General features: G+C 37.4%; 1 protein-coding gene across 1 annotated transcript; it reads right to left on the bottom strand.

Annotated features, from left to right (window-relative positions):
* Window positions 1-19,098: 19,098 nt before the first annotated feature.
* LOC131672303 (odorant receptor 49b-like) lies at window positions 19,099-25,333 on the bottom strand. The gene is made up of 5 exons (XM_058949435.1): window positions 25,149-25,333; window positions 19,621-19,720; window positions 19,462-19,557; window positions 19,223-19,381; window positions 19,099-19,152 (listed from the first exon to the last, which is right to left on the bottom strand). Exons 1-5 carry the CDS (start codon window positions 25,331-25,333, stop codon window positions 19,099-19,101), a joined length of 594 nt encoding a protein of 197 aa, XP_058805418.1.
* Between the last annotated feature and the right edge of the window lie 820 nt (window positions 25,334-26,153).

Raw genomic sequence — 26,153 nt, 5'->3', positions numbered from 1 at the left:
AAAATGAAATTGGAGATTTTTTGAGCTGCCAAACCAACATTAAGGAACAAAGTAAGAGCGCACTTCTATAGATAGACATGCGCTATCGAGATTCTACTCTAGAGAAGCACTTCTCATTACATGTATCCCGGATAGTTAGAAGAAAGCAAAGTTTATTTTGCTTTCTGTTTACTTGTGAAACTTTCATGACTTGTCACTGCCAATTTTTCACGGCTAAAGTTCTAGAGCGCTCCAGTTACCTTCTTATCGTTGAACGAGCTCACAGAAATAACACAAACCTCATAAAAATTATCTGCCTCTAGAAAGATGAAACATTTCTATTTTCTCGGTTATTAACAAAAAGACACTTCCATCGAATGATCAATCATGTTAACAAGCAGCCTTAGACCCTTGCAATCGATATGAATCCTGCAACCACAATGATCTGCTAAAATTAAAGTAATATATTTTAACAGTGAGTACAAAGCACTGTTGTAAACTAATTTGCACCTACTCACTTCGGTGTGAAATTGTACTTTGTGTAACGAGCACGTAATGACTGCCAAGCCAACTATGTTTGACCTCATTGTAGTCTGTAGTTATATAACATTTTGGTCCTTATGGCAACTTTGCTTACCAAGCTCTCAAGTTCCATCCTAGTATCCATTGGCAATTTAACAAGATATACCGTGAGGGTTTCGAATATCTGTAACAAATGAATCGAGGCAAGTTACTTTCTCGTTAAAAACTTCCATATTATAAATTCATAATGAATTTATCACATTTTGAAACGAGTTATATCTATAAGATATATTCAAAACGATTATCCTAAATAAGAATCACAGAAGCTATGCATACTCGAAGCGAGCAATGCGTCGCATAAATTTTTCATGCTGAGAAAAGGGATTTTCTCTGTCTGAAAAACTACCGCGGCATAAACGCATGCAAAACATCTATCTCATTCCGCTTCTAATCTTTTCTCTTTTTTTTCCTCCTCCGCAAAAGTATTTCTGGCTTACTTAGTGGATAAAGCGAATCTGTCTTTTAATTTAGTGAGTATTCTGTTTTTAAAGTTGACTAATTATAATTGCTAACGAGCTGAAATGCATATCTTCGCACTTATCAATTATTATGATTAACTTTTAATTAACAAATCAGAGATAACTTGAAAAAACATAACGATGCTAATCGAAGACGGCGTCGCTATTTTCCGAATGACACTGCGTTAATTAAAAGTACATCAGCTTGCGACCAAGCCTGGCAACTTCGTTAAAACTTATTTAATATTTAAAAAGGCCAAGATTTCAACAGACAGCATAAAGTTTTGCAATCGTCGAGGTTTATTCTCCCGTTTTGTGTTTCCATTTCACTTGCGAAATAACATTTTAATCGACCCCTCGCAGCAATGCAACAAGATCGACAAGCTATAATCAGCCTCGCTCCGCCAAATGAAATTACTGTTCTTATGACAATATTTCCAACAATTAATATATTAACAAATTATGTTAACAAATATTATTATTATTATGTTAATAAATTTAATAAATCATGACTTTTTAATTTTCAAAAGGTTTTGTTACCGTGATTTTAGCTTTTCGAATTCCGAGCTTGAAAATACTACAATGGCTATACGGAGTAGTATCGAAGTACACGTGAAAGAGGTAGACGACGCCGATAACAGCAAAGAGATATTTTTGGCATTGCCTTTGGCAAAGAGGTACCACTCGAAGAGAAAAACCCACGAGCGCCGTAGATCATAGACTTTCTATCGAGCGGAAGACTAATTTCTTTTCTTCCCGAATACCTTCTTTCTTATTTTTCTCTTATTCGCGGCGAAACTTTCGAGTCCTTTTTCCGTCGAAACTGTGCCTTCGGTTTTGGTTAGAATTTTTCGAACAAAACTGAGGAAGGTTCCACGTAATAATGATTCGATTATGACTGAAAAGAGAAAAATGTTTTCATTATTCATTCCAAAATTTAAAAAAGAAGTTTTTATTGCTCATAAATAAAACAAACATGCAATCAATTTGGCACTAAACATAAAACAAAGTATCGAATGCCGCTCTTCAATCCCATGAAACTGTGCGGTATTTCGAATATAAATATTTATGTTTCATTTATCGTTGCTAAATGGATTGGCTGTGCAGCGTGAATACATCGTGTAAACTGATTCTCATTTCATATATATATATATATATGTGTGTGTGTGTGTGTGTGTGTGTGCACATCTGTGCGTAAAACCAACAGTCTCTATCTCTGTTCTCGTTCGTATATTAATAATTTCGCTGCGCATTAACGCCACTGCAAGAGTAACGTTATAGCACGACGAACGAGCGGTCGCAGCCCATTCTCGAATGCGGCGCTCGTTCTTTTTTACGATTTCATACTCACTTTATTCAATGCGGCCGACGGACATTCGAACCTGTTAATTTTAAACGTGCTTTTACCGCTCGCTTGGATCTTTCTCTCTCCATTCTATTCGATTAATTATAAATACTCGATTGAATTATAACGACTGAATGGAACAAACTTGATAACAGCTTTGAATAATACATCTATCCATTTTCATTCTCTTTTTTTTCTAGTCGTTGAAAGTTGTGTGCTCTGGTACAATAAATTATAATTATGAGATGTCGAAACGTACGACGCAGCGTACGTATTCAAAAAGTGTTACATGAAGCAGAAATATATTTTTTCTATAATAGGAGATGACGCCTCAGCGGAAAAGCTCCTTTAGTCTCAGTTGGACAAAATGAAAAAAAAAATCACAAACCAATCTCAACCTGTCTCTCTCTCTCTCTCTCTCCCTCCCTCCCCTTTACTCTCTCACTCTCTCTTTCTGATTTCGACCTATGAAAATCCTTACAAAGGGAAATGAGATGAGAAAAAACGCGTTAGCCATTCTCATCGAAGGCCGCATTCAATCGTCAAAGAATAAGAAAAAAGATTCATTTATGCACCATAAAAGATTTCGCCGTTTGGCCCCGAAAAGCAGTTTCCAGTCAACAGAAAAACCGTGGCGTTTTCCTCTCTCTCTCTCTCTCTCCCTCTCTCTCTCTCTCTCTCTCTCTCTCTTTCTCTCTCTTTTCATTCCTTTTGCCAAGCGAAAGACGACGGGTATTAAACGTCCTCTAGAGAAGGAAGCTTCATGAAAGTAAAGCGTGGCGTTATGTGAGAGTAGGACGCGACATTAGCATAGCTGCACGTAAAAAGGCCTCGAGAATGTATATGTATAGACCGAGAGTATGACGGAGAGTAGGCAGCGAGTGAAGAATGAAAAGAACCTATTGCTTGAGTGGAATCGAAGTTTGGCGGGGGGATGTAAGGGGAATTATTATTTCATTCGACGAAAGATGGAAAATTTCTCTCTCGCAAAAGTGGAAAATCGGCTCGAAGGTAGAAGTTGCGTCGCTTTTCCCGATTCCTTGCCCTAAGAATGCCTAACTTTGTGATTGATGCCGAAGAATTGAGTAGTTTGGTGCGAAACTACTCAAAAGTGCATTTATCGCTTTTCCTTCAGAAACGAGCCAGAGAGAAAATCCCATCTCGTAATTAGCCAAATTGATGAATGAATAATTTTCTATTATATCGAACCTGATTTTTTTTCCCCTCGCTCTCTTTTTTTATTTCTTTGACGGAATGCCTCGATATTAAGGTGATTGATCGCTAGTTAATTCTTTTTCAACTTTTCCGTTCTTTTTTTTTCATTGCATCGTCGTGGTACACTCGGAAAATGAAATTCAAATTGATTGACCGATAACCAATTAGCCGAACGTGAAATTTTTCATTTAACTTTCCTTTTATTTGCGACTTGGAAAAATTGATAATCGATCAGTCGCATCAACACTTCTTTTGTTTATCAATCGCAAGTTTGTCGACACTGTCACAAATCATCACGGAAAACTTGAAAACGTATGTTTCGAGTAATTGAAGCAATGAATGGAATTCCCTTTGCAATCAAATAACCGTCGGGTTATAAATATATGTGCGAATTAAGATATCTTCCAACCGTCGGTTATTATTATTCCAGTTCTCAAATACTAAAGAGATCTGTAACAATTTACAAGCGGAACTAACGAGCAAGTATATTATTGAAGGAAGGGATGTTTCGAGTATAATATCCACATTATCGTGAACAACAACACGCAGACACTTGTCCTCTGATTGTCAGGCATGTGATTATATTTAATGGACGCCGCTAGCTTACAAGGATATTGCCTAACCGCTGCGCGCAGGGAAATACCACATCGACGATGCTGTTCCACTGCGGCTATTTCATTAAATGCCTCGATTATGAAGTTTGGCGACAAAAAAAAACAAAGGACTAATTGTTGGCTATCTCGCTCGCTCGCTACAAATACCTACCCTATTAAGTTAAGCGGTGTAATCGATTAATAGGGAATAATGACTTAAGAAGGTGTAGTGCTAAACGACGTATGGATACGCAGACCAAACGATGTATGAACGCGCAGATCAAACGATGATGTATAAGCCGAAGCTTATTTGCATCAAGCACGTCAAATATGTGCAATCCTTCAATCACGTTTACGTAGCCTAATTAGCCGCGAAAATATATATGTTTAATAACATGTAAACAATTTCCATCGGACGAGCGAGCACTTAACAGAGCACCGAATATTAATGCAATGCAAGCCCATCTCGACTTAGGAGATAATCCGCCCCACAGCGCCACCCCTCTCATGCCGGTACGCTACGGCGCATTAATAAATTTCGCTGGCGAGCTCGAATTTTTTATAGGCGTCGAGCGCCAGCGCGCGACGAAGGAGGAAAGAAGTTTCAAGGGCTCGGCGCGTGTAGATAATCCGAAAGTAAATTCGCTAGGCGCACTTCAAGTTCTGGCGCGCGCACGCGCGGTAAGCCCGACGTCAGCGACCTCTGGACGTATCGCGCGCTCTCTCGTAACTTTTCCAAGAGCGACTCTCGCGACTCTTCCCGTCGGGGCGACATTTTTTGAAGTTCTTCCTGATATTTCTTGTTTGATTTTGGGGAGAGAGAGAAGGAGGTTTCTTTCTGGGATGGGCAAAGTTTCACGACGCGATATCAATTTTAACTTTCGCTCCGAGGATGTTTTTACTCTTTTACGTTGTTGCAGCTAACGTTCAGATGCGCACGATGCGTTCCGGGAGCTGACTGGCCCAACGAGATTTTGCTTTATAGTAGGGACTTTCAGCGAGGCTGGCCGATTGACGATAAAGGCTGCTGGCTCCTCCTTCGCGCGTTCTCTGCGCGAATTAAATACAGTGACAGCACGTCACTGGGAGAGTGAGAATGAAAAAATACACACTCGCAAATAGGCCTCTCATTTTTTACCAAGCCATTTGGCAAATGAACAGTAAGCCGAGGACGATTCTCATGCTATGGTCTGTCGTCGTGATAGTAAGAAATAGAGACGTGGCAGGCACGAGTGCGGTCATTTTCTTGGCAAAATACTTCGGCGTATTCCATTTCCACTCAACCAAAGCTATTCAGCTTCATTTTTTTCCTTTTAACCTCTTATGTATGTTCTCTTCCCGCCCGCCCCCTTTTGCACTATTACTCCTCTAATTTTTCTCTTTTCGCCTCTCATCAAGGGACCGTCTTTTATCTGTTATGTCGCCGTAGGACTTGATGGTAGCCTCTTCAGTGCTAGCCAGTAATGAAAATATCTCCGGTGGGTATTACGTGACGTAAATAGAAAGCTGTACTAAAAAAAATATCTCAAATTATTTTCATGCTCTCGTATTTAAGCTTTATAAAAAAAGAACGTTTATGATACGCGAATACTCATTGTAGTTTATAAATCTACGAGTAGAAGACGTCCGATGTAAAAGGAAGATCGAGGAACGTTTGGATGAAATACTACGTTTAAATGGCCATAATTTTCTTGAATTACAAACTTCAAAAAACATATCAAATTAAACTAATTAAACTCGCGAGCTATGCAGAAAATATAGGCTCGTGAGTACAATATTTTATATAGTAAACTTATTGGCTTCAGATGAAAGGTTCAAACGTAATTGCAAAGAAAAAAATGCCGAGTCAATGACACAAGCAACATAAAATATATGATCTTTGGAGAAAGAAAATATTGAGAAACGCAATCTTTATGGGGATCTGTATGGGACTCTCGTAGTAGGTATACGAGTGCTATATTTTATATTTTTGCTATATTATCCATTAAATAACAAGACTGTTAGGGTTCTAAGTATAGATACATCCGACACATCTGATCAAAGCTTATTTCCGACATCTTATCCTAGTTCTCCTTCATTTTTGTAGATAACCGACATTGAAGTTAGTTCCTTCAAAGAGCTACTTCATTAACGAAATCTGCCTACTAGCTACCTCCGTTCGTGCAGGACAACATACGCAACAGTCCGCACTTAGTTGTCTCCTCTACATGATCACCAATCATGTCGATCGAAGATGTCAATGCAAGAACATTAGTGAGCAGGATGGGCTTCGATCATACTTACTTTATTGGATAATATAACGGATAATATAACAATACCAGTACAGATCAGAGAATATTCGCTAAATTATGTCTTTAGTAATCGGCATTTTGATAAATAATTAATATTACAATCGAAAACGTAAATTTCAACGTACTTATTGTTAACAAATAATCATTACTGGGATATTCAAAATATTTGTATGCAGTAAGCATAAAGCTGTTTGTGGGTGTGTATGTGAGAGAGAGTGAATAATGGGATAAATCACTTAATATATTGAATATACATTTTAACAGCAAAATATTACATATTTGTACAACAAAAAGTTGAAAAAAAAACTAAATTGTTTAATAACAGAAAATACTGTGATGGAATTCCTGTACGTGACGAATACAGACCTTACTATGTCAACATGTGATTAGCGATTAGCAGAAAAAATATAGTAAGAAATCCGACGGTCATTGGTCGCTTAAATCTGATATTCGTAACGAATTTTAACAGAGAAAATACAGTTGCCTGCTAGCTGTCAAATTTTCCATGCCATTACATTAATAAATAATGTAACATACATCACAGCGATGTCGAGAAATAACATACTCTTTTTTAAAAATATGATATTCAGATAAAATAAAAAAGTTTACATAGCTAATAATATAGGAAATAGAATGTAATTTTTATTTTCAGTTTGCTTTCATCTAATGATCGTAACCTACATTACAGTAGCAAGACATTCATAAACCTAGTCGACCTGCGATTAGTTAGAACATTCCAGAACTTATTTGTTGTGTCTCCACTGCTGCTGTCAACATAAGTACCTTGATAAAATAGCGAAACTGACGCGGACGCGATTGTGCGATGTCTTCTACAAATCAAAATTACGTAGAACGGTAAAGAAGGAAAATACGTTTTTCATTATCTGAAACACCGCAAAATAAAACATTTGTTAATTATGTCAATGAGCACTTGTAAATATAATACGTACATTACCGAAACTCTCGAGAGACAGTGGAATAAAGCCACCAGCCAAAAACTGAACTGGTATTTGAGCTCTCGTTATTACAGTCAGTAAATGCTTATTAAGGTTCATCCTATTCAAGGTTCCGATGTATGCAGAGTAAGCAGCATGAGCCACCTCCTTGCTCTAATCACAATCACACAATAAAAAACTACGCAGCAGTATTTTATTGATTCCGCTGTATTATATTTAATGTAGATACTCACTTCATCGTGCACATGATCGGGTGCCCACTGAATCAGAAATAATTGACACAGATATGTGCCCAGTAATGTAAAGTATTTGTATTTGTCGGGGTCTGACTAAAAATGCAATAACGGTATCAGTTTAACGACACAAATTATATAGACGCTGTTCGGCACTCACACTGACGAGTTTGATCATGATAATAGATATATTATATCCAGTACACAACATTTGCGTTAAGAGCATCGTAGCAGCGAATTTGGCTAATTTGGAGCAAAACCTGGATGTATCATCATTTTATTCATTTATTATAGCGATAAAGCATACGGAAATTAAAAGCATTCGTGGATATCTCACAATATAATATAACTATGAAACATTTTTTAACTTTTCGGGCTAAATTTAAACTCACGTACAGTAATAGCCTTTGATGAAAATAAATGCAACGTATTTGATCCGATGCCTTCAAATTTGGATTTTCTTCAAGAGAAATTATACGATCTCTTAGATGTCTAAAATATCCGGAGCTGATCATCATCAGGAGAGGCGTGGCACTGTCGCAGGCTGCAGTGTAAACTACTCCGTTTTCAATCAAAACCAATTGCACCACAAATATAACCCAATAGCCTGGCCAACTATCTTCCATGTCATCGGCAAACCAACTGCATAAGTTATATTTCAACACTGAGTACAATTTTGACAGATACATTAATTTTTGATAAGATAAACATTATGATCACACCAAAGGGCATTAGATTTTAACATAAAAATGACTGCTACATTTTCACACAGAAACTGACCATTGCGGTGAACAAAATTTGTAATTTGAGACGGAATGATGTAAAGAATGACTTTTGTAAATTCATTGTAGCCTACATTGTAATAATTTAATCAATAAAACAGTAAAAACAGTAATCAGTAAAATATGAAGCATCAAATACGATTTTTTACAGATATCCGAACTTTTCAACTTGCTTAAATATACCTAATTGACTGTGATGTAAAATAATGCATACACTAAAACAATGTGCTCAATAGAAGAAAAATGTACTTGTAAGGTAAAACTCTGCGCCTGGTGCCATTGGGTTCGAGATAAGGACGCTCTATGTAAAGCGCGTCCACTGGATACAAGATATTTACGAGAAAAAGGCTACCAAAGAGCATTAGATAGATACGTCTGAGTTTGTACTCATAGCTCTCCACAGTTCGCTGCCCTTCATCAGTGCAGAAAGTCCATAAAGCTCGAGATTCGTTGTATAGCGAATGAAAAATCTTCCGTTTGTACAACATGGTGTTGAAACGAAAATTTAAACCGATCACTAGCACCATCTCACTTATGTCTTGTAGTCGCACTTTACTCTGTAATCCATATAATCAATTATATTTTTATTGAATGATGCGAATTCTATATAATATAAAGTTTTGAAAGATTATAAATAATTTTATTATTGTTTACCGAAATGTATTATATTTTATTATTGATTACTGATTACAATTACCGATGTGAAGCAATATACAGTGAACATGGACCAGTGAAACATGCTTGAGACGAATAAGAAATAAGTAAGTAACCGAGTGCCAATGTAGTCAAAATCGCGTCCCTCGAACGGTAACACTGGTATAAATCTTAATACACGCACATACAATAGGCACATCCGATCAAAAGTTCTTTGTAATTCTTTTTCATCGACGACCTTCATCATTTGCTTAGTCACTGAAAAAAATGCAGTTAAATTAAATAATTTACTGAATGATTGCCATAATATTTAGACGATGCCAACACATCACTCACTATTGTTTATGTGAGGCTACTTCTGCGAAAGCGAATAGCATTCTGATAGCAAAACACAAAAGACCAGCCGATCGCTTGCATTATAAAAGAGAAAGTTCATCAACAACATCTATAATTACGGCTAATTCCACCGCACAACCCATCATTACTGGGACCTGCGCACTGGCTGCATCGCTGTTTAGGACAATTTTTTGCGACAGTCCGCACTCAGCTCTCTCCTCGATATAACCACGCAATGTGTATCGGCCAGATAGATTATTGGTTTCGATCTAATCTGTTATATTGAATAAGATCTGACCGAATATTTATTTCTATGTGTTGAAGATTTCTAGACTTCAAAAAGCGAATAGAATACTGCATAGAATACTGCCAATCATAAAGTATTCAAATGCAAATATTTTTCACATCAACTGATGTAAAATGTTTTGCAAAAAATACTGCCGATCTGTTGCTATATTGGAAACTAAGTTTCAATACAATTACACATTTAAAAAGTTATTAACTAAAGGTCAATGTTCGATTCAGCGGTGAATAACTGAATCAATTTACTTACAATAACTAGACTAAATGTTTAGGAAGGTATATGTATTGATAACGATAAGGCATAAAAAACCTCAATGGAACTGTATTAAAATATATAACAAATAATTTTAGTAAAAAGCAATATAACAGAGGATCGATGAGCCTGTACAAGTGATTGTTTTCGTGAAATGGGCGATTCACTACGCAGCGAAATCTCTTACTTTTTTACCTAACGTCGCAGTGCATACGAGAGAGAGATTGTGATTGAGAGAGAGAGAGAGAGAGAGAGATAGAGAGAGAGAGAGAGAGAGAGAGAGAGAGAGAGAGAGAGAGAGAGAGAAGGTACTAGAGTAGGTGTTACGCCAGGGTGACGTCTCGTACACCCCGCGGCCAGCACTCAGGACGCCGACTTGAGGGGAAGGATGAGCACTTCAGAGGACCGTCGTATCACTAACACTAATACGCTAGCTCCTTACAGCGTCGCACAGGTATAAAGGTACTCGGACACAAAAAACGGTGTACACAAGTACGGTTCACGCAGTCACACTTGTCACCGTCCACCGAAAAATACACACGAGTGATCGAGCAAGTGGAATTAAACTATGACTTGGACAAAATGCAAAATTAGGGCGAAAGTGGTGGCTTTAGAAATGGCTTTCGGGAAATTACCGATCCAAACGAAACTAGCTTGACTGGTGGCGGCAGCCCGACAGAAAAACTTAAGTATCACCTATCCTTTTTGGGCCTTTTCGCGGGGGTTCAATCGACGATGTGGAAGTAGGTCGTGGTACTGAGTCTGCGCGAATGCTCTCGCGATTATCTGTGAGACCACGACAAGCCCTTCTTTTATTGCACGGACACGCATCGACTGGCAGAACGTTCGGATTTTTCCCGAACGTGCAAAAAACAAAATGCAAGGATTACAGCAGCTTTTTTTTTCTTAATGCAATGTGAGTTTTACTATTTGGATACTATGATCCCTGTTATAAACAACGTAAAACATTCGCGGAAAATCTACACAGTTTGCGCATATGTTTGACAGATAAAAAAGAAAATACGCGTGTTTAAACAAATAAGGACCGCGGAAAGCGTGAACATGCCATCCGTCTTCCTCCTTGTAAGCGGACGAACATCAACACACATTAAATCATATTTTTACCTAATATCGTTGTTGTAAAACCTTGACATCTTTTGGTTGATCCAAGGATAAGGATGCCAGGCAGGCTATGTATCGTTAAAGAGTGCTGGTAGCAGTCTCCACAGTCACGACTTTAGCAAGTCCATCGGGTCCAGGGTGAATTGTAAACATGCGTCCAAGTGGCCACTTAGCAGGAGGGTACCGGTCCTCCTTCAGGATAACAATTTGATTGACAGCGAAATTAGTAATGGGATTCTATTATTTAATCCTCTTGTTCTGCAAAACGTACTCGGATTGTCAAAATTTTCAAAATTACAAAATTACAAAAAAAAATACGTTGAAGTTGAAAATCGAAGTGATTTTCCGGAACTGCAGGTATGGCTTCATCGGGAAAGGCATCGGTAACAGCATCAATGAGGAGGTGCAATGGCATGGAGCTTGCAAGTCATCTGTATCCAATTTCAGCGGGCACAGCGACCGTTAATTGAGGCAAGTCTTAGCCTCGACCAAAACAGCTAATTTTTCCTCGAACATAAGAACGATGCGTTCTCCAAGCATCCTCTTCAGCAAATGCTTAATTTATTTGACGCCTACTTGTACAACACAAGCTTCTGTAGTGTGGGATGTTTTCAAGGATGAACGACCATGAAATACCTTCGATAGCAAAGATGAATAAGGTCTCTTTTTGATGTTTTATCGAACATGGCTCGTCATTTAGCATCATCGCTACAGAACGTTGTAGCATTATCGCTGAAAAACTTATTGAAAATTTTTCTGCCAGAAAGACGACAATGAGCGCCACAGTGGTAAAATCATCGACGACATCACGATGTATATTTTTTATTGCAAAGTATACAAAAAGAGCGATGTAGCCTTTATATGCATGGATTCCACGGCTTCTGAAGGAACGTAACAAAAATGGACCGGTGTAATCCGAGCCAGCCGTGGTGTAAGAGCGAACCGGAGTCACACGTACAACAGACAGGTCCCTCATTAGTTGCTAAGCTAAGCGAGACTTATACCATTGGTAAATAATTCATTTATGAATAACGTTTTTAACTAACTAGTGTATACTTATAATCCATGAATATCACAACAAAATACTCGTCGATAGTGTAGCTCCGCCATTTAAAACGTCATCGTAAGTGTACAATACAAAAGGTTGAGTTCCGCTTGAACCACCGTAGTCGATGGACGTGTTTACGTACACCGTACTTACGAGTTACTCTCAGCTGTTTCGAGCGAGAGTTTCAGTGCTCATGTGGTGAACATTTGTTCGTTTTGCTCTTCTGTTTGATCGGCAAGCATTTTGGGCCTCCGTGCCTATATAGTTGAGGACTATGAGTGCTTTGGATCAGCAGGAGCACTCACAAAAACGCACTCTCAAAAATGTGGCTTACAATATTAGGTTGGGTGTGACATTTTTTTGTCACTTACATTTATACAATAAATGTAAGTAACGGTTTGCGCCCGTTAGTGTATCCTTTAAGCAATGTATATAAAAACTATACATTGATTAAGTGAACCTAATTAATAAGCATAATTAATTTTTTCATTGTTTCAAGTAATGTTTTTTACTACTCGAACTGTTTGGTTCTATAGCAGAGATATTAAGGGTTCGGGAAAGGTTACTTACGTTTCTTTTTACCGCTGCCGGTCTTCTTCAATATCTTTACAAGTGACCGATGTTTTTTTTTTAAATCATCTTGGCTGGCCTCGGTGCAGTTAAATCGCTTGGCGATAATAATGTGATCAGCACGTTCACGGAAACATCTCATCACCGAAACAGGAGCTGCAGAAAAAAATGTTGTAGAATTACCCAATATTGTTTTTATAAAAAGTGATAGCTCAGTAGCTTCGCTCAGAACAAAAATCCATAAGGTTCAGCACTCATTGAACAGCAATAATGAACGAATATACACACAAATTGTGTAAATGTTGTTGGAATGACTGCAAGAGATACTGCAATCTCGACATGTGATTTGTAGACAAAGTATAGTGAGAAATCTTACGGTTAGGCTTAGATTTGAAATTCGTAACGTATTTTAGCAGAGAAAATGCAATTGCTTTTGTGCAGTCAACATTTCTATGCACATACCATTAATAATGTAATGTATATCACGACGATGCCGAGGAATATGATACTCTTTTTTTCTTAAAAATTTAATCTTAAGATAAAATAAAAATTTTACACGTCTAATAATATAGGAAATAGAATAAATTTTTATTTTCTCAATGTGCTTTCATCTAACAATTGTGACCTATTTTACAGTAACAAGACGTTTATGAACCTAGTCGACCTGCGATTAGTTAGAATATTTCAGAACTTATTAGTTATGTCTCCACTGCTGCTGTTAACGTAAGAGTCTTGATAAAACAGCGAAACTGACACGGACGTGCTTGTACGACGTCTTCTATAAGTCAAAATTACGTAGTACAGTAAAGAAGGAAAATACGTTTTTTATTATCTGAAACATTGCAAAATAAAATGTCTGTTAGATTGTCAATATAATACGCACAGAAAAATCTAATACATACGTTACCGAAACTCTCTAGAGACAATGGAATAAAACCACCAGCCAAAAACTGAACTGGTGTCTGAGCTCTCATTATTACAGTAAGTAAATGTTTATTAATCTCGTTACTGTTATAAGTTCCGATGTAAGCAGTGTAAGCAGCATAAGCTACCTCCTCGCTCTAATCGCAACCACACAATAACAATCTACGCAGCAGTATTTTAATGATTTCAGCGTATTATATTAAATATAGGTACTTACTTCATCATGCACATGGTCGGGTGCCCACTGAATCAGAAATAATTGACACAAATATGTGCCCAGTAATGCGAAGTATTTATATTTGTCGGGATCTGACTAAAAATGCAATAATAGATTTAGTTTAATGACATGAATTACGTATATGCTGTTCGCACTCACACTGACGAGCTTGATTAAGATGATAGATATATTATATCCGGTACTCAGAATTTGCGTTAAAAGCATCGTAGCAGCGAATTCGGCTAATTTGGACGAAAACCTGGATATGACATTATTTATTCATGTATTACTGTAAATGGAGCAAATCGAAAGTAAGTTCTTTTGTAGATGCTTCAATAGAGAATATAACTATGAAATATTTTTTAAGTTTTTAGGCGAAATTTAAACTTACGTACCTTAGCAGTCTTTGATGAAAATAAATGCAACGTTTTTGATCCAATAACTTACAATTTCCATTTTCATTAAGAGAAATTATGCGATCTTTTATATGTTTAAAATATCCGGAGCTGATCATCATCAGGAGAGGTGTTGCAGCATCGCATACTGCAGTGTAAATTATTGCGTTTTGAACTAAAACCAATTGTAACGCAAATATCGCCCAATATCCTGGCCAAGTATTTTCCGTATCATCGGCAAAAAAGCTGTATAATTTTTATTTCAACTCTGAGTACAATATTAACATAGACATTAATTTTAATAGTGTAAACATTACGATAACATAAAAGTGTTTTATATTGTTAACTTAACAATGATTATTATGTCTTCATACAGAAATTAAACACCGCAATGAACCAAATTTTTAATTTGAAGAATAATTTTTGTGGGTCCACTGTAGCTTATCTTATAGAAAATTAATCGATAATACACGTTAGTGCAATAGAAGTATTAGTTATAATTGACAGAGTCACTTGTTTTTTGTCTAGATATCCGGACTTTTCGACTTGATTGAATATACCTAATCAATTGCGATATGAAATATTGCATACCCTAAAAACATGTACTCAATAAAAGAAAAATATACTTGTAAGGCAAAGTTCTACGCCTGGTGCCATTGGGTTCATGCTGACGGTCCGTGTAAAGCGCATCCACTGGATACAAGATATTTACGAAAATGAGGCTGCCGAAGAGCATTAAGTAGACTCGTCGGAGTTTGTTTTCATAGATTTTTACAGTTTGGTGCCCTTCATCAGTGCAGAGACAGTATAAGGCTCGAGCCTCGTTGTATAGTGATTGAAAAATCTTCCGTTTGTACATCATAGTATTGAAACGAAAATTTAAACCAACCACTAGCACCATCTCGCTTATATCTTGCAATCGTACTGATTTCTGTAATCCAAATTACCAATTATATTTTTACTGAAAGATTCAAAATCAACATAAAATATATATTACATTAAAATATTATCAATAATCTTCCAATATTTAACATTTCACTAAACTTTCATAAGAGTTATAGCTCAAATAAGAAAATATATTTGACCATTTTTTCAGTCTGATCTTACGATAATGTTATTGATTATTAACATGTACTTAAGAGAATAATTTTGTCGGAAATTATGAGAAATATATTTCGCATGATCCAATTACCGTAGTGAAGCAATATACAGTGAACATGGACCAGTGGATCATGCTTGAGACGAATAAATAATAAGTAAGTAACCGAGTGACGATGAAATCAAAATCGCGTCCCTCGAACGGCATCACTGCTATAAATCTTAATACGCGCACATACAATAGGCACATCCGATCAAAAGTTCTTTGTAATTCTTTTTCATCGACGACCTTCATCATTTGCTTAGTCACTGAAAAAAATGCAGTTAAATTAAATAATTTACTGAATGATTGCCATAATATTTAGACGATGCCAACACATCACTCACTATTGTTTATGTGAGGCTACTTCTGCGAAAGCGAATAGCATTCTGATAGCAAAACAAAAGACCAGCCGATCGCTTGCATTATAAAAGAGAAAGTTCATCAACAACATCTATAATTACGGCTAATTCCACCGCACAACCCATCATTACTGGGACCTGCGCACTGGCTGCATCGCTGTTTAGGACAATTTTTTGCGACAGTCCGCACTCAGCTCTCTCCTCGATATAACCACGCAATGTGTATCGGCCAGATAGATTATTGGTTTCGATCTAATCTGTTATATTGAATAAGATCTGACCGAATATTTATTTCTATGTGTTGAAGATTTCTAGACTTCAAAAAGCGAATAGAATACTGCATAGAATACTGCCAATCATAAAGTATTCAAATGCAAATATTTTTCACATCAACTGATGTAAAATGTTTTGCAAAAAATACTGCCGATCTGTTGCTATATTGGAAACTAAGTTTCAATACAATTACACATTTAAAAAGTTATTAACTAAAGGTCAATGTTCGATTCAGCGGTGAATAACTGAATCAATTTACTTACAATAACTAGACTAAATGTTTAGGAAGGTATATGTATTGATAACGATAAGGCATAAAAAACCTCAATGGAACTGTATTAAAATATATAACAAATAATTTTAGTAAAAAGCAATATAACAGAGGATCGATGAGCCTGTACAAGTGATTGTTTTCGTGAAATGGGCGATTCACTACGCAGCGAAATCTCTTACTTTTTTACCTAACGTCGCAGTGCATACGAGAGAGAGAGAGAGAGAAGGTACTAGAGTAGTAGGTGTTACGCCAGGGCGACGTCTCGTAGACCCCGCGGCCAGCACTCAGGACGCCGACTTGAGGGGAAGGATGAGCACTTCAGAGGACCGTCGTATCATTAACACTAATACGCTAGCTCCTTACAGCGTCGCACAGGTATAAAGGTACTCGGACACAAAAAACGGTGTACACAAGTACGGTTCACGCAGTCACACTTGTCACCGTCCACCGAAAAATACACACGAGTGGTTGAGCAAGTGGAATTAAACTATGACTTGGACAAAATGCAAAATTAGGGCGAAAGTGGTGGCTTTGAAAATAGCTTTTGGGAAATTACCGATCCAAACGAAACTAGCTTGACTGGTGGCGGCAGCTCGACAGAAAAAATTAAGTATCACCTATCCTTTTCGGGCCTTTTCGCGGGGGTTCAATCGACGATGTGGAAGTAGGTCGTGGTACTGAGTCTGCGCGAATGCTCTCGCGATTATCTGTGAGACCACGACAAGCCCTTCTTTTATTGCACGGACACGCATCGACTGGCAGAACGTTCGGATTTTTCCCGAACGTGCAAAAAACAAAATGCAAGGATTACAGCAGCTTTTTTTTTCTTAATGCAATGTGAGTTTTATTTTTTGGATACTATGATACCTGTTATAAACAACGTAAAACATTCGCGGCAAATCTACACAGTTTGCGCATATGTTTGACAAATAAAAAAGAAAATACGCGTGCTTAAACAAATAAGGACCGCGGAAAGCGTGAACATGCCGTCCGTCTTCCTCCTTGTAAGAGGACGAACATCAACACACATTAAATCATATTTTTACCTAATATCGTTGTTGTAAAACCTTGACATCTTTTGGTTGATCCAAGGATAAGGATGCCAGGCAGGCTATGTATCGTTAAAGAGTGCTGGTAGCAGTCTCCATAGTCACGACTTTAACAAGTCCATCGGGTCCAGGGTGAATTGTAAACATGCGTCCAAGTGGCCACTTAGCAGGAGGGTACCGATTCTTCTTCAGGATAACAATTTGATTGACAGCGAAATTAGTAATGGGATTCTATTATTTAATCCTCTTGCTCTGTAGAACGTACTCGGATTGTCAAAATTTTCAAAATTACAAATTACAAAAAAAATTACGTTGAAGTTGAAAATCGAAGTGATTTTCCGGAACTGCAGGTATGGCTTCATCGGGAAGGGCATCGGTAACAGCATCAATGAGGAGGTGCAATGGCATGGAGCTTGCAAGTCATCTGTATCCAATTTCAGCGGGCACAGCGACCGTTAATTGAGACAAGTCTTAGCCTCGACCAAAACAGCTAATTTTTCCTCGAACATAAGAACGATGCGTTCTCCAAGCATCCTCTTCAGCAAATGCTTAATTTATTTGACGCCTACTTGTACAACACAAGCTTCTGTAGTGTGGGATGTTTGCAAGGATGAACGACCATGAAATACCTTCGATAGCAAAGATGAATGAGGTCTCTTTTTGATGTTTTATCGAACATGGCTCGTCATTTAGCATCATCGCTACAGAACGTCGTAGCATTATCGCTGAAAAACTTAGGTTGGGTGTGACATTTTTTGTCACTTACATTTATACAATAAATGTAAGTAACGGTTTGCGTCCGTTAGTGTATCCTTTAAGCAATGTATATAAAAACTATACATTGATTAAGTAAACCTAAATAATAAGCATAATTAATTTTTTCATTGTTTCAAGTAATGTTTTTTACTACTCGAACTGTTTGGTTCTATAGTAGAGATATGAAGGGTTCCGGAAAGGTTACTTACGTTTCTTTTTATCGCTGCCGGTCTTCTTCAATATCTTGACAAGTGACCGATGTTTTTTTTTTAAATCATCTTGGCTGGCGTCGGTGCAGTTAAATCGCTTGGCGATAATAATGTGATCAGCGCGTTCACGGAAACATCTCATCACCGAAACAGGAGCTGCAGAAAGAAATGTTGTAGAATTACCCAATATTGTTTTTATAAAAAGTGATAGCTCAGTAGCTTCGCTCAGAACAAAAATCCATAAGGTTCAGCACTCATTGAATAGCAATAATGAACGAATATACACACAAATTGTGTAAATGTTGTCGGAATAACTGCAAGAGATACTGCAATCTTGACATGTGATTTGAAGACAAAGTATAGTGAGAAATCTTACGGTTAGGCTTAGATTTGAAATTCGTAACGTATTTTAGCAGAGAAAATGCAATTGCTTTTGTGCAGTCAACATTTCTATGCACATACCATTAATAATGTAATGTATATCACGACGATGCCGAGGAATATGATACTCTTTTTTTTTTCTTAAAAATTTAATCTTAAGATAAAATAAAAATTTTACACGTCTAATAATATAGGAAATAGAATAAATTTTTATTTTCTCAATGTGCTTTCATCTAACAATTGTGACCTATTTTACAGTAACAAGACGTTTATGAACCTAGTCGACCTGCGATTAGTTAGAATATTTCAGAACTTATTAGTTATGTCTCCACTGCTGCTGTTAACGTAAGAGTCTTGATAAAACAGCGAAACTGACACGGACGTGCTTGTACGACGTCTTCTATAAGTCAAAATTACGTAGTACAGTAAAGAAGGAAAATACGTTTTTTATTATCTGAAACATTGCAAAATAAAATGTCTGTTAGATTGCCAATATAATACGCACAGAAAAATCTAATACATACGTTACCGAAACTCTCTAGAGACAATGGAATAAAACCACCAGCCAAAAACTTAACTGGCATCTGAGCTCTCATTATTACAGTAAGTAAATGTTTATTAATCTCGTTACTGTTATAAGTTCCAATGTAAGCAGTGTAAGCAGCATAAGCTATCTGCTCGCTCTAATCGCAAGCACACAATAACAATCTACGCAGCAGTATTTTAACGATTTCAGCGTATTATATTAAATATAAGTACTTACTTCCTCATGCACATGGTCGGGTGCCCACTGAATCAGAAATAATTGACACAAATATGTGCCCAGTAATGCGACGTATTTGTATTTGTCGGGGTCTGACTAAAAATGCAATAATAGATTTAGTTTAATGACATGAATTACGTATATGCTGTTCGCACTCACACTGACGAGCTTGATTAAGATGATAGATATATTATATCCGGTACTCAGAATTTGCGTTAAAAGCATCGTAGCAGCGAATTCGGCTAATTTGGACGAAAACCTGGATATGACATTATTTATTCATGTATTACTGTGGAGTCGCGTTCGAGCAGCCGTAGCGAGCAGACGTGTTTTCCGATGTAAACATAAACATTCTCCACCTCTGCTGGAACAGTAAGCTAACTCAGAACAAGTCCGCGAATAGTTTACCGCTGTTAAATTCTTTTCTGGTTCTTGACTGCGGTTGCAGCCAAAACCGAAAATGGCCACCCAAAGCGGTGAGCCCTCGAACCAAGAAACCCAAAGTGCTAGTAAAACCCAAGTTCATCAATCCTACGCAAAGGTCACTTCCAGTTCAATAATGCCAAAAAAAGACCAAGCTATTGTTATAGATTCCATTGAAGGCTGTACCATAGAAGACTACATCGACGGTCTCGAAGCCCTTATAGACGCCTCCTACATTAAATACATCTCAAAGATCTCTGGAAATCGTGTGTGCACCTACTTAAGTGATAACGCTCTTGTTGAAAAGCTAACTAACAAAATGGTCCAAGTCAAAGATTTTACCCTCAAAATTCGCCCACTACTAGAAAAGAACAAAAGGGTGGTCCTATCCAATGCTTGCCCAGTAATACCGAACGAAGTTTTCATTGAAGCCTTAAAAAATAAAGGCATTACAATAGTATCCCAAATGAACAACATCAGAGCAGGACTAAATAAACCAGGGCGATCACATATTCTCTCTTTCAGACGCCAAGTATACATCAAAGAGGAAGATGAGCACCTGCTACCACAATCGCTACAAATCACCTATGAAGAAACTCAATACTGGGTATATCTAAGCACCGAATCAGCCCACTGCTTTGTTTGTAAACAGTACGGCCACATAGCTAAAGTATGCCCGCATGCCTCACTAACACAAGCTAACAACACAACCATCAACAACGCTAGAAATCAAGAAAACGCCGAGCTAGCTCAAAATCAACATATCCTTCACGATTCTCATAGCGAGCAGCAAATGGACATAGAAAATCAAATACGTGGTCAGAAGCGGCCCCCACCTTCCTCTATTACCTCCGACGCAACTTCAGGCACTCAAACAACTCCTCCAGAAAATTCTATGCCAACTCTTCAAGAAATTGCGGCCCAGAATACTTTCAAAAAACCCGAGCACAAAAAAACTAAAAAGAGCAACGAAACGGTCAGTATTGAAACAGCATTAGCTCCAGCCAAAGAAGCTTTGGACGGACAAGAGCTAACTATTAACTTTGACCAAATGAAATTGTTCCTTGAAAAATGTCGTGGCCAGCCTAAAATTAATAACATCGCAAAAGAATTCACTCATGATATAAAAGGACTCATAGATACAATTGACATGATCTATCCTCAGCTCTCAAACAGTAATCTCAAATCTAGGCTAACCCGCATAAAGAAAAAATTGTCACTACCATCTGAAGAACTTACAGACTCACCTCAAGAGTCGGACTATTAAGATAAATAAAAACGACAAGTAAAAAACAGCTAAAAATCGCGTTTTGGAATGCACGTAGCATTCTAAAACGTATTGAAGAACTTCCCCTTCTTCTCGTAAATATTGATATCTTTATCTGTGTCGAAACGTGGCTCACTACAGACTATCAAAATTTCAACATACCGGGATTTCAAATATTAAGGAAAGACAGAACGGAAACTGCTGGCGGCGGAATCTTAATCGCCCTAAGAAGTGGACTTAACGCGATTGAACTAAATCCTCTTAATGATGCGAACGGTAAAATCGAAATCTGTGGCGTTAAAATAACCAATGTCACTCCGCAATTAGACATCATTGCCTGCTACAGACCCCCCAGGAACACTCTACTTCAAGAGGATTGGGACGCAGTCGTAAACAACGTAGAAAACAACAGCTACTCTCTTCTCGTCGGCGACTTCAACGCTCACCACCGACAATGGAACTGTTCTGGAGAAGACTCTCATGGTAAAAAATTATACAGTGCGATCGATAAAAAAGATCTTTTAATTCTTAACACGAAAACGCAAACACGTATAAATCCTTCAAATGGTAATAAATCTAACATAGACCTAATTTTTTCTTCATGTAATATAGCTCATACTATTGATACCACCGTTCTCGATGATTCACGCGGCTCTGATCATTTCCCCGTCATTGTAAATATAGACGCAACTAAAAGTGCCTACGAGAAAAAATCTTTCAAAGTAAATTCTATCCGAACCTGCTGGCCGAAAGTACAAGAAATGCTCAAAGAAAATTTCTCCACATTTTACGAACCTGAATTCTGTGATGCATTGCCTAGCGAAAAATACCAAATTTTTATGAAAGTAATCACAAATACTATAAAATTGAACACGCCTAAAAGAAAATTACCAAAACCACATCGTAAAATAAAAAACCCGGTAACATGGTGGGACGCAGAATGCGACAAAGCCCTACGGTTACGTAAAGCCGCTCATAAAAAATGGCAATTTACACATAAAACGAAAGACTACATAAATTATAAAAAACAAGTCACGATAACCAAAAAGACCCTCAAATCAAAAAAAAGAGAGAGCTTCAAACTTTTTGTTAAAACACTCAACCTCACGACTAACAAATCATATGTTTGGAACAAAATTAAAGTTCTTAAAAATAAATGGACAAAAATTCGTCATAATGATTTTAACTTTGACGCGGAAAAAAAAATAAAAGAAGCCTTAAACAAAGTCGCTCCTCCATGGGCCCCCATTAACCCAGATTTTCACCCACCCAGCAATATCAACGAATTTCTAAGTAAATCGTTTCAGTATTCCGAGTTTAATGCGGCCCTCGACCCGAAAAAAAATAATTCCTCCCCTGGCATGGATGGCATCGATTACGAAATTCTCCAAACTGTACCAACTAATTACAAACTGATACTCCTAGACATATTTAATGAGATGTACGCATCTAACGACTATCCTAACGAATGGAAAAAACAATACATTCACTTCATTAAAAAATCTGACGGAACCAATTACAGACCAATAGCCCTCTCCTCCTGTACGTGTAAACTGTTCGAAACCCTCATAAAAAATCGACTACAGTGGTATCTTGAAAGTAATGACCTTTTGCCAACTGCCCAATCCGGATTCCGGAAGGGCCAATCGTGTACTGACAACCTCGCGAATTTAAAACTCATCATCGAGGAAGGTTTTAAAGAAAAACAACACGTGTTTGCAGTTTTCTTGGACATTAAATCAGCTTTCGACAACGTAAATTACGAAATTCTTTTACAAGTCTTAGCAGACCTGAACTGTCCCTCGAATCTAATTGAATTTGTCAAATTTCTTATGTATGAAAGAATAATTTATGCAGACACTCTCGGCAACGAATTTAGATATGTATACAAAGGCGTCCCTCAAGGAGGAGTGTTGAGTCCTTTATTATTTATTATTTATATAAGCCTGGCCCTCAAAAATTTACCCAAAGGCGCGGTTATTTCAAAATTTGCAGACGACCTAGCCATTATTGTCAAAAAAAAATCCGCAGAAGCAGGTCTATCCACTACCGAAAAATTTGTACAAATTATAAAAACAAATCTAGATAATATTGGACTTGAACTCTCCCCTGAAAAGACAACCTTTATTCACTTTAACAAGTTGGGTATCCTTCCTGGCGAAAGCGAAATTAAGATTGATAACTCACACATAAAGTCTACAGCGTGCGCTCGCTACCTAGGTCTAACGCTAGACTACACACTGTCTTTCAAAGAACATATTTCAAATGTTAAAAAAAAATGTCTACGTGTAATGAATATACTGAAATTCCTGAGAGGAACCTGGTGGGGTGCAGATCCAAGTACTTTGATAACGCTCTACAAAAGCTACATACGACCGATAGTAGACTACGCTAACTTTGTATATTTTCCTCGTAGAAAGTCACAATTGGAAAGCCTCGAACGAATACAGTACTTGGCCATAAGATATGCATTTGGCTACAGGATCTCCACCCCGACCAACGTCCTAACACAAGAATCAAAACTTCCATATCTGTACGACAGGGGAGTATACTTGTGCTCAACATATCTGTCAAAAGTGATTACCAACAAAAGCCTACCTGTAACTAAATCAATCATCCGATTTCATGCAAAATTCAACAAACATAAAAGAAAGAGCCTTCTAGCCAAAGGTATTAGCATTGTGATCCCTCTCAGAAAACATATTAAAACTGACAAAAAATTCAACATTTACATGCACAATTACGATACACTAATCGAAAGCATAAATGTAAATCTAGAACTTGGAAAAACTGTAAAAACTAATCATTTTCCAAATCGTGTCATAGAAAATTATGTAACAAAAAACAACGCTATAGCCGTCTACACAGACGGTAGCAAAGTAACAGGAGCCCAGTCGGTTGGCACAGCATGTATATGCCCGGCATTGCAATTCACGATTGACCGCAGCGTTTGCGAACTAGCCTCCATATTCACAGCTGAATCTATTGCCCTAAACGATGCACTCGATCTTGCGCTCGAAAATACAAACAGAAACATTCTCGTTTTCACAGATTCCCTAAGCGTTCTACATAAACTAAATTCCACAATATTTGACATTAAAACAAACAATTACCTCCTGCAAATCAAAAAGAAAGTTTATGGATTCAAAGAATCTTCCCCAAACGGAAGCACTGTTCAGCTTATATGGATCCCCTCTCACATTGGAATCTGTGGGAATGAATCAGCAGACGAGGTAGCGAAAAATGCAACTAGCAAACCACACTCAAAATACGCTCATATTCCCTACTCCGACTTGCGTCAGATATTCAAAACAGAAGCATCTGTAAATACCAAGATTAGAAATATATCACTTAGTACGCACAAAGGCAGAGAATACTTTGACTACTTTGGCACAGAGGAAAATCAACCATGGTTCCACAAAAAGAATCTAAACCGCGACACCATCGTCACAATAAATCGCCTGAGAGCTAACCATTATAATTTAGCTGCCTCTTTAGCACGAGTAAACTTGGCTTCCTCCGCCTGTTGCTCATGCGGACACGATCTGCAAGACATTGACCACATTGTGTGGCAATGCCCATTACTTGACAATCAAAGGAAAAAACTTGTTAACCAACTAAAAAAACACAGGCTTCAACTACCTCTGAATATCCACTGTCTAATCTATGATCCCAAAACAGAAGTTTGTAATATATTGTATACGTTTCTCAAAAATTGTAACCTACATGTATAATATGTAAAATCTTTCCACCGCAAAACTTTCATCTATATCTACAATGTATCCTACTTGTACAGATCAAAAAATAATGTAAACTTATAGCTAAATAACTCCAAAAGGAGTTGAGAAAGCTCAATAAAAAAAAAAAAAAAAAAAAAAAAAAAATGTATTACTGTAAATGGAGCAAATCGAAAGTAAGTTCTTTTGTAGATGCTTCAATAGAGAATATAACTATGAAATATTTTTTAAGTTTTTAGGCGAAATTTAAACTTACGTACCTTAGCAGTCTTTGATGAAAATAAATGCAACGTTTTTGATCCAATAACTTACAATTTCCATTTTCATTAAGAGAAATTATGCGATCTTTTATATGTTTAAAATATCCGGAGCTGATCATGATCAGGAGAGGTGTTGCAGCATCGCATACTGCAGTGTAAATTATTGCGTTTTGAATTATAACCATTTCGAACACAAATATCGCCCAATATCCTGGCCAAGTATTTTCCATATCATCGGCAAAAAAGCTGTATAAGTTTTATTTCAACTCTGAGTACAATATTAACATAGACATTAATTTTAATAGTATAAACATTACGATAAGAAAGTTGCGTTTGAGCACTCGAAGAGAGCAGACGTGTTTATACTTGCTCCGCAATTATATTCATAAGTCGTGTGTTTACATCGCGTGCTTATCGAGTGTGGGCTTCGGCCCTTACATAGTTGTGTGCCGTGCTAAGTACGGCCGTGAATATGGCGGTTCAACAATCGGCGGAGATGCCCTCTGAACTTTCAGAGTGCATTTTTGATGCCGATCTGCCTTCTGGAGGCACCCTAACGCAGCTGAGTATACCCAAGTTCAATTCCAAAGACTTTGAAAACGACAGTTTCGCAGAAAAAACTCAAGACGAAAAGTGCTATACGCGAGAACAAGCTATAATTATGTCATGTGCCGATGACCTATTAATTAATGATTATACTGTTGCAGTCGGTACAATAGTCAAACCCGAAAACGTATTCTGTGCCTCTGAAATATCCAAAAACCGAGTATGTATACATCTTTCCAGTAAAAATCTTGTTGAGAAATTTACTTGTGAAAATCAGTCATTGGAAATAAAAGGGAAAAATGTTCACATAGACCATTAGTTTCTACAAATACAAGGATTATCTTCTCAAATGTTTCGCCTGCTATTCCTAACCGATACCTGGAAAGAATACTTGACAAACTTAAAGTGAACAGAACCTCTGTAGTAACTCGCATGAAAGTGAACATTAGTGAGCCTGGT

Source organism: Phymastichus coffea, unplaced genomic scaffold, assembly GCF_024137745.1.
Source record: "Phymastichus coffea isolate CEN01 unplaced genomic scaffold, Cenicafe_Pcof_1.1 PCOF00147, whole genome shotgun sequence".
NCBI lineage: Eukaryota > Metazoa > Arthropoda > Insecta > Hymenoptera > Eulophidae > Phymastichus > Phymastichus coffea.
This window is presented reverse-complemented; position numbering and strand designations above follow the sequence as displayed.